This window comes from Physella acuta, unplaced genomic scaffold (genome assembly GCF_028476545.2).
Source record: "Physella acuta isolate Inbredline_101_S28 unplaced genomic scaffold, ASM2847654v3 ptg000917l, whole genome shotgun sequence".
Classification (NCBI taxonomy): Eukaryota; Metazoa; Mollusca; class Gastropoda; family Physidae; genus Physella; species Physella acuta.
This window is the reverse complement of record NW_026732434.1, coordinates 376,936-387,475: the sequence shown is the minus strand read 5'-3', so window position 1 is coordinate 387,475 and position 10,540 is coordinate 376,936. Positions and strand designations below refer to the sequence as shown.

The window sequence follows — 10,540 nt, the reverse complement described above, 5'->3', positions numbered from 1 at the left end:
CATCTTTACCACCATTCAAATGTTATAATGGCACACGTTTATATAATGAAAAAGTTTGCTCTCAGATCTTTCTCTGGGGGGGGGGGCGCAAAAGAGAGACTCAAAATTTCAATGGGGCGGCACTCTATATTTTTCTAGGGTGGTGGACGGACAATGGTTAAAGTATACATTTTCTATTTAAATGTTATATATATATATATGTAGCTAGGGTGGGCCTAGCTACTAGTCACAAATCTGATAACGAACGTTAAGCCGAGACGCAATATTACAGTCTGACGCAACCGATAGCAGGTGGCTTATTGGATCGGACTGATAACAATCTCAAAGCCAACGCGTGCTATTTTGGGAAACGGTACGAGGGGATTCAGACGGCCTGTCAACTTTGATTGATAGGATGCAGATGTTTATGACACGGACTGTACGTTAGAACTGCGCAACTAGTGGTCGGAGACATCGAGTACAAGTATCGATTACGGAGGAATACAAGTACGAAGATGAGTACGAATACAAGGGATAAATAGGAGGGGACGGCTGAACACTTCGCTCTTCCCTCTTCATCGCTCGCTTTAGATCAGTCAGTCTGTGTGACATATCAAGTTGGTTATATTGTGTTAAGAAGGACAATAGACATGTGGATTCAGTTATATGAAGCCTAGTGAGGACTGTTAGGGGTCAGTTGATTCAGACTATTATTGTGAAACATTCCTGTTGATTCATTGTGTTATATTGAAGCATTTCTTGATTCATGTAATAAAAGGATCAATAGCGAACCTGCATCTTCGAGTCTTTCTACTGTAGTCGATGTTGTGTAGCATGAGTGGTTCAACTCGTTACAATTGGCGTTGTCGGGCAGGATAGACTCGGGGAAGGTTACAATTGGCGCTGCGAGCAGGGTCACATTTGGCGCTGCGAGTAGCCTAGGTAACATATATATATATATATATATATATATATATATATATATATATATATATATATATATATATATATATATATATATATATATATATATATATATATATATATGAAAAAGTCTGTATTTTAGTACCTTTAACCCTATCCCCAAACCCAAGGGCGGATAAGAAATTGTCTGCGTGTATGTGTGTGTGCAAGCGTGTATGTGTGTGTGTGTGTGTATATTTGTGTACGCGAGCGCGCTCGGCAACTGTTTTTTTTTTTTTAAGAAACACTTAGACTCTTCTGTCTAGAAATAATTTAACAACCTCAAGACTAGGTAAATTGGTCTGTCAAAACTGGAAAATTCAACTTCTGATCTTCCCAATTCTAAAAATAGCGAACAGGAAATTGCATTTATTTTAAAACACTTTCAATTCGTAATTTTCTTTTCTTTTACTTTGTTTAAAGAGAGAAAAGCATTTCTCTTCTTCTAAGAGATAGAACGTTCCAGATAAAGAAAAGTGCCAATTTTGTACTGGTTTTCTAAAAAAATTATATTTAATATTTCATTTTACATTCCTGATTCAGGTTTATCAACCCCCCCCCCTCAATTTCATTAAAAGGATACCAAACTTTCATTACGGGACAAAGGTTGTGTTTTTGAACTCAACTCTTCCCTATCCAACAACTAAATATAGTTTTGTCAATCTCCAACTCATTTGTGACCTCACCCACTCCTCGCTTCATTTTATAATTTATTTATTTTTGCTTACGCACACCCCCCTCCCACAACTTTAATAAATCTCAGGTTTACACCCCCCCCTCTCAGTATTGTTTAAATCTTAACACGTTTGACCACCCCGTCTTCATCTGATCTACTACTACATAGAACATAAATGTATAGGGGATATACACGTTCAGATCTGATGCAGCCAAAGAGGAAACCGAAAACGATCTGTGCTGGTCAGTTATAGTGGACAAGGTTGTGTGGTCAGTACAGCTACAACAGCTAACCTAACCCTTTTTTTCTCTCTTATTTACACGCCTCACATCATCGAGTCAGCAGATCTACCATCTCCAACACCTCCATGAACCTTCCACGGGCCTACAAACTCACATGAACCTACCATTAGCCATGAGCCTATCATCTACCATGGACTTACCGGATCTTGTCTAGATTAGCCCTGTCAAAAAGTTAAGCCCCACCACCAAACAAGGTTATAAAAATATATCTTGTTGAAAATAATGAAATTGGGACTTTTTATTAATAATTTGCATGAAAAGGTATGTATTTTGGTACCTTTAACCCTATCCCCAAACCCAGGGTCGGATAATAAATTTGTATGACGTGCGTTAAAATATTCAAATGTCTCGACATCAGAAATAGGCCACAAGTGGCGTGGACTTTTCGCCCGTGCACTAAGTTGCATTAGTGAAGGGGCTTATCTGGACAAGATCCGACTTTACACCTTCCATTGAACCTTCCATCTTCCAGCAAACCTATTATTCCCCATGAACTCACCATCTCCCAACCCCATGGACCTACATCCAATACCCATGGAGCTACCATCTCCCAATCCCCATGAACCTACCATCTCCCAATCCCCATGAACCTACCATCTCCCAATCCCCATGGACCTACCATCTCCCAATCCCCATGAACCTATCATCTCCCGATTCCCATGGACCTACATCTCCCAATCCCCATGGACCTACAATTTACCAATCCCCATGGACCTACCATCTCCCGATTCCCATGGACCTACCATCTCCCAATACACATAGACCTACAATTTACCAATACCCATGGACCTACAATTTACCAATACCCATGGACCTACCATCTCCCAATCCCATGGACCTACCATCTCCCGATTCCCATGGACCTACCATCTCCCGATTCCCATGGACCTACCATCTCCCAATACACATAGACCTACAATTTACCAATACCCATGGACCTACAATTTACCAATACCCACGGATCAACCATATCTCAATCCCCATGGACCTACATCTCCCAGCAAACCTACCTTCTCACAGCAGACGAACCCTAAGAATATGACACTGCAGGAATTTTTTTTTAACTTTCAACGGTACGCCCGCCGTTTTACATTTCGACATCATTGTACAAAAACAAAATCATCCACAAACGTCGCGTGTGTCCATTTTTCAAACGAGTTAAGTCAGAAAACAAAATCAAAAGAAACAAGACTTTCTCTATACTTCGTATATACAAGAAAGTAAAAAGTCGATTAGACTCTTCTTATAAAAAAATTGAAGAATTATTCAATACTTTCGAACATTCATTTTCAACAGAACATTGTTAAAAATTTCTATGGTGTAGGAAGTTGAGTTTTGTTGAGGTAATAAAAACACAGATTGTAGGAAGAAACTGACAAATGTTTCAATAGTTTGAATGATTTTATCTGCCCATAAGCTGTGAAGTTGTAGCCTATCAACCATTCAGAACTTACGCAACTGTAACATTTGTTTTAGAATTAAAGCCAAGGGGAAGTCACTCCGAGATATATCATGTGAAATGCATGTACAAGTACTCTGATCAAGAGTTAACACGTAACTTAAAAAGAACTTTGTAGTAAGAATTCCATGACTCCATCTAATGTTGACATCGCATAACATTCGTAATTTTAAATTATCTTTTCAGCAATATCACTGTCATCATATTACACAACTGAAATTTTTAAAATCTTGAACTCTACAATTATTTATATTAGGCCTATTGATCTTTATTAAAATAAAATATGATTAAAGAAACATAATCAAAATAATTTCTCATCAACTTAGACATTAAAAGCGAATAAATCTCATAATTATATCTAATTTCAGGTGCAGGGTACTAAAAACAGTACAAATTTACAACTCTTTGATAAATAACGTTTAAAAAAACATAAATGTGAGTCTCTACACTCTATACTATTCTACAGGATACTTAATTTCTGTAATTCATACATCTGCTTCAAGCAACAACAAAAAAACACCAACAAATAAAATAAATGATTAATGCCAAGTGTATGAGTTTTATGAGAAAAAATTATCGTAAAATAATTATCCAAACATCAAAATATTCTCTCATTAGTTAACTTAATTAGACAGTTTTAATTGGAACTGGGTGTACACAAATAACTTTTTAAAATCATTCATTATCTTTCTTTAAACTCAAAAAGATTAATAATCAATATTCTCTCTAATGAACAAAATCTTCAGTGCATGATATATTTTATGTGTTCCGTACTTAAAAGGGAACTTATTTGTATTTTAGAAAATGTCTCATTTCGTTGGTTCACACCTATTGTGAGGTCAAGCAGCCACACATCTTAGTGGGAGCATTGCGGTGAAAGGTGACACCAGTACTAATACAAGAAAACCTTTTCTACTTTATTAACCATGCATATGTGCGTTCAAACACTATGCCCCAACTAGTGTCAGGTACCCATCAGAGCTGAGCTGGGTGGACTCACAACACATAATGATATTTAAGTACAATTATTTAATCCAAATATTTATTGCGGAAGTAGCACAGAAGTGAACGATAGGTTATTAAATACTAGAAAATATCATGTTGTTTTACCTACAGTTCTGGAGCACATTACAGAGTTACTCCTCAATATAGAGCTAATAAGTAAAGTACAAAAAAGAACAGCACTTGGCTTATATATTTAACACTATACTTTTATACATAAATTCACAAAATAATGTAAACACTTTTAGAAAATGCATAAGTGAAAGGCAATAAATATCTTAAATGCATATATTAATTCAAGTGATTAAGTGACATTAACATTTTAAAATAAATAATAATTATCACATTTGCTAAAAACATTTACCATGTCTTTCAAAATAATTGAAGTCAAGAAGAAAGGCAGCACCCAGGATTAGTATTTTATCTTCCTTGGTGAGACCATCAAAATCTAATAAGAGAAAACAAAAATACTTATAAAAATGTGCACTTTTTTTTTTTTACATCCACTCATGAGTCTACACTATGTTTGTTTTCAAAGAAACTAAACATAAGAGGAGGCGATGATTTAATTTGTATCAAACTTTTGACAAGTTTTTTTTACTTATATTACTGGCTTATCAAAGATGTGTTTGATAGATATTTCTTATTTTATACAACAACTTCTACATAATTGGGATCTAACTTCATATGACAGCATCATCTATTTTACAATGCCCTTAACAGAAAATTGAAGTGTTGAAAAATAATAGAAAATTTACTGTTACTTACAGGTAATCTTAAATTCGTTGCAGGCTCCAATAATTTCCTTCAAACCACTCCATTTCTTACATATAGATGCTACTTCATAACCGGAGGTACTTTTTACCTGAAAAAAGGATGTCTGATTATTACACCAAATATGGATTTTACTTTCAGCAAAAAATTTGTAATCTTGTAAAGATAAGAATTGGTTCTATATTGAAAATTAAGGTTCTAATTGTGCATATCAACACACAGGTGGTGTGAATGACTTGTGATCTTGATTGGATCTTTCTCATATTTGTAATTATCAAATCTGAGAAGTACCAGTGCAAATTGACTGAGTGGTGAGACATCAGTTGTTTACATAAGAATCTACTTTAATTATGGATTCAGCTCCGAAGGGAGGCTCTGAATCCACCCAGCTCGAATGCGTTCATAAATTGTATCAGGGAAAATGAGTCCAGTTGAGCATAGAATTTACCACATTTCATATGCCGAGATCAAAACTATAGACAAACTCTACTCCATCTGCCTTATTGATAGTCAGGTCTAAAAGAGTACTTTACTTTGTTAACCAGGGCATCATAGAAGAGAGTCTTTTGAACATTTTGCTACATTCAACACAAAGTAGTTTACAGTAAAGTTCCATAGTCGGGGGATAAAAGAAAAAACATACTGTAAAATTAATGCTGCAGCAACATCGAAAATGGGTGCAAGTTCCGGTCAAGTAAAATTTTAGGCTATCTGAAGAATCACTTAGCTGGTACTCAGGTATACAGCAATTCCAACTGGAAAAAAACTAAAGAATTTTAGAAACAATAATATTTATTTAAGTATAGTGAAAATACTTTTAATTCATGTGATGAGATCACAGAAACTTTACTTCATCTGCTCAGTGAATTCAGGTCTAAAAGGGTACTTTTCTTACTATACATTACAAGCTTGAATAATCATTTTAAAAAAAAAAATTTATCCTTAAAATTTAATTAAACCTTCATTTGCTGTTCTTCGTACCTTTCTAACACAGCACCAACTTTGTTTTCACGACTTCTGTAAATATCCAACTCCTGAAGGCAACAACATGCATAGAAGCACCTGGTAGAGCATCGCAATGGTCGTTGTAAATACAGTAACCGGCGGTCATCGTTGTCAGTGATAATAAGAGACAACGCTCTTAAGGAACCGTAGCACTGACGAGATACACACGGAGCAGCTAGAAAACAAACCATTTTAAGTTATAAAGGTCTACTCGTAATAATAGATTTAAATACATACTTTCTAAAGGGTTATACATAAACGATGTCATGCTTTTTTAAAACAATTTTTACCCCTCCACTGGCACAAAAAGCCAGACCCCCCCCCCTCCCCACCCAAATGAACCACACTTTAGTCTACCATTCCATCCCTCCACCTCAAATTAAGATCTTTCTATATTAAAACAGCTGATTATTTCTATAATACTTACTTAGTTCTGCCAACAATGAGTATAATGATCAATTATTGACCCTCCCCCCCACCTCACCAAAGTTACATATCGCCACTAAAGTCCAACCCCTCACCCCCTCACCCTTTACCTTAAGTGTGTGGTGTCATTTATGGATGATCCAAAATGTATTCTAATGTAAGCTCATTATACTTTAAAAGTGAATCAAAATTTAAATATATTTATAAATCATAACACAACCCACACTAAGTTTGGAGGGGAGGGGGGGAATGTAATTTTTAACACCGTAACTTATATATAAATATTTTTCACTTCTTTAGCAATGAGAGAATCATGCTTTTCTCATTACCTTCATACACATACAGTATCTGTTCTCCTTGCTTGTTGTAGATACTGTATCGATTGTTACGTTCCCATCCAAGGCACACTGTCGAAAAAAAATCACATAGATCTACTACCAACTTTTTACTATAAAAAAAATTATGCCTTTAAAACATACTAAAATATAATTTAAATGCTATGTGTACAAAAACAAAAGTGATTTGTTAAAAAACTTAAACATGTTACCTTCTATAAAATCGAGGTGTTGTAATATTCTAATTTCATCCAGAGGATCCAGTATGGATGAAAGATCTTGGATGTTGTCATCTCCAGACTCATTGACTTTAACATTAGTTGAGAATCCTTTTACTTCTGGCTCTTCAGTAACAACTGGAGAAAAGTGTTTCTGACTATCCATTTTTTTAGCATCCTCATGCTTAAAAGTGACTAAGAAGCAGGGTTAAAACAAGCAGCTGAATCTGAAAAACAAAAAAATACTTTTTAAATGCTGATTATTAAATGCTGCAAATCTAAAACTTTGAAATACAGGATATGCAGGATACGTTGGAGATCATCAAACATCTAAAAACAATACAATAAAACATCAGCGACAACAACATAAAGAATCTAGGCTTTTATTAATAGGTGCTTAGGGAGTATATTACAAATAAAATGGCAAGACAAAGTAGAAAACGCAAAACTATGGGAGATATGTGGACAGGAAACAATACAAAGGCAAACCATGGAGAGGAATTGCCATGGATTGGGCGTACACTTAAAAAGGACGCAAGCAATATAGCCAGAAAGGCCAGGGCAAGCGATGCAGGGGGTGACCCAGGAAGACATGGTAAGGTAGCATGCTGGTGGAGGCTGAAAGGATAGAAGAAATTGGGAACAGCTAAAAGGAATGGCAGGAAGGTGTGGGGAGTGGAAAAATGATGATGAGTGATTCATGTGCACCAGGTGACATCATTTGGGGGGGGGGGGGTGACACCAATGCAATATATTTAGAATAAATATGCATTTTGCCAGTTTAATGAATGATTAATTAGAGTTTAAAAGTATTTTAATTTAAGTACAAATAGACGAGACAATCCCGACAAGTGTGTGTGTAAGGAGGTGGGGGGGGGGGGGGGGGGGGTGACACCATGACACAAACCTGCTATAAATATTAATAATAGAAATAATGCATTCATTATCATTATCCAGGTGTATTAATAACCAATTACAATTCAATTAGGCCTATACCAATTTATTTATATTTAGATCTACAGTAGGCCTAAAATAAAAATAATAAATATTAGGCCTAAATAGTGTAAATAGTAAATGCCTAATAGTAATAAATAATAATATTAGCCATTAGTCATAGTCATTAGGGCTTAGCCTTAGGGCCTACTAATAAAATAGAATATAAAATTATTAGTCTTATATAGGCAATATTTAATAATTTAATATTAGGCCAAATAAAATTTTAAGAGATGTGCTTGAATAATTTTCAATATTAGATTATGAGGTAATCTATCGTTTTGGGTACGTAAAATCGCCCGCGGCTATTAATGTACGAAAACGTTACCTCATTGTCAAGGCTGTAATAGAAGTATATTGTGATATGTTTGTGTCAAATATTATAGATAAATGAATAATAAACCTAAATCAATGGCTAAATATATCAATATAGGCCAGAAATTAACTTTAAACAGCTGTGTCTGCAAGCAAGATTTGCTATATATTTACAGCAGCCATTTGTAATATTTTGTAAAATAGAGTGACTTCCGCCTGAATCTCGCGCTATAAGTCTATAAAAATAAAACTTTAACAAGATGGCTGCTATAGTAAATGAGCGTGGTTGCATCTGTTGGAAACATCGCTGGTGTTCATTTATTACTGAAAAGTTTTAATTCAATTGTTTAAAAACAGGTACATAAATGAAACAAGGAAACATTTTTGTATTTTTCAAAACATAAGTCCTCCTCAAAATGTGAAATAATTATTAAAATGTAAGGAGTCACCTGTTTTTCACATTACTAGTCGCGGCCGATTTTACGTACCTAAAACGATAGATTACCGATTATGATTATTAGACTTTAGTTAGAATATTCAGGGATTTGTATTAGACTAGATCTAGATCTAGTAGTAAAAATCTTTAAAACTGTACATGTCCTAAACTAAAAAGTGTCGCTCTACTCTAGAATCTAGATCTAGATTCTAGTTCTAGATTCCAGCACACACACAAAAAAAAAAGACGTAGGCCTATTAACTTAGTATTAAACATTAAACTAAAGAAAATGAAACATCATGAAACCAGGAACATTGACATTAGTGTAGGCCAATGATTCAGGCAATAGAAACTAAGTCTATAGATATGGATGGGTGTGGGGAAATTGCGAGACGCGAAAAGCGAAATGGCGAGGCGGGAAAATGCGAGAAGGGCGCGAAAACGGTCGGTCACGTGACTTTTTTGTCTCGCATTTTACCACAAGCCGATCCTTACGCTGGGTGGTGTTGAAATGCGAAGATTTCTGCGAAAAATTTACCGCACCCGATTTTCAGTGGTATTTGGTCCAGACTTCAAAGACGTTTCGTTTACATTGTTAAAACTTCCGATTTTTCCGTCGCTAGACATACTGAATTTGTCAACTCCCCCCCATCTTTTGTGTCGACTTAGAATACCACCTTGTTCGAAACCGACGGAAATACCGCCGACGATAGATCAACTTCTGTCTTTTGTGTGGAACGCCGAGGCCGCCTGATTTACCGTCTTTGAAGATCGCCGTGCCCGGATCCGCTGCCGCCGCAAACATATTTTCTATTGTTGCATAGAAATTGTGTATTATAGCCGCCGCCTACGATTTTTTTTCTAGCGTTTTTTACCATATAAATCTAAACACAAGGAAATGCCTACATCATTTGGATACAACAAAATAAAGTGACGTCATCCATATTATCAGTTGCTCGTGCTATATCGTAAGCTATGGGCCTACTTCAAATATTTTTAAAACCAAGTTGAACTTATCTGATTTTTTTTTGGTTTTTGTGGTGGTGTTATTTGGAGTTTTCCATAAATGACGTCACACTCGTAGGGGGGAGGGGTTTCTGTAATTTTATGACGATGTATGATGAGGGGGGGGGGGGGGAGGGGGGGGGTTAGATGTGAAGTCACACTATAAAAAAGCAATGTTAGAAAAAGAATTTTAGATGTTTTTTCGCGTTTTAGAAAACTGTTTTAATACATTGTAATAGGAATTGATTAAAATACTCTATTTTGACCGAAATTAGACAAGATTTTGGGAAAATATCGATGTTTTAAAAAAAAAACTCAACTTCTGGTGACAACATAAAAAAATACAAATTATAAAAAACGGAAAACAGATGTTGAGCGTGCGGATGATGATGATGAGAACATGGGTGCCAGTGTTGTTTGTGGGATGAACGAAGAGGTCAACTGTGATGAGAATGTGAAATGTTGTGAATGTGGATTGGAAGAAGTAGCAAAAGAAAAATGTATAAATGGGAGTCTAATGAACTGGGTTGGGTGTACTATGTGTGAAAGATGGTGTCACGAGGTGTGTTTGAGGACTGTTTCAGAAGATTTTGTTTGTAAATTTTTTTTTTAATTAAAATTACCTAATAAAAAAATAAATTGCACTTTTTAG

At 35.4% G+C, this 10,540-nt stretch overlaps 1 protein-coding gene across 4 annotated transcripts; it reads right to left on the bottom strand.

Annotated features, from left to right (window-relative positions):
• Window positions 1-3,913: 3,913 nt before the first annotated feature.
• LOC131953341 (phospholipid scramblase 2) lies at window positions 3,914-9,209 on the bottom strand. 4 transcript variants are annotated; one of them, XM_059316491.1, is made up of 8 exons: window positions 9,043-9,156; window positions 8,047-8,166; window positions 7,134-7,366; window positions 6,916-6,993; window positions 6,137-6,335; window positions 5,799-5,910; window positions 5,150-5,246; window positions 3,914-4,829 (listed from the first exon to the last, which is right to left on the bottom strand). In XM_059316491.1, the coding sequence occupies exons 3-8, from the start codon at window positions 7,303-7,305 to the stop codon at window positions 4,732-4,734; spliced, it is 756 nt and encodes a 251-aa protein (XP_059172474.1). In that variant the 5' UTR covers window positions 7,306-7,366; window positions 8,047-8,166; window positions 9,043-9,156; the 3' UTR covers window positions 3,914-4,731. The 4 variants fall into 4 exon arrangements, with proteins under 4 accessions (XP_059172474.1, XP_059172476.1, XP_059172473.1 ...); XM_059316493.1 differs by lacking the exons at window positions 8,047-8,166; window positions 9,043-9,156 and adding an exon at window positions 9,190-9,209; XM_059316490.1 differs by lacking the exon at window positions 8,047-8,166.
• Window positions 9,210-10,540: the final 1,331 nt, after the last annotated feature.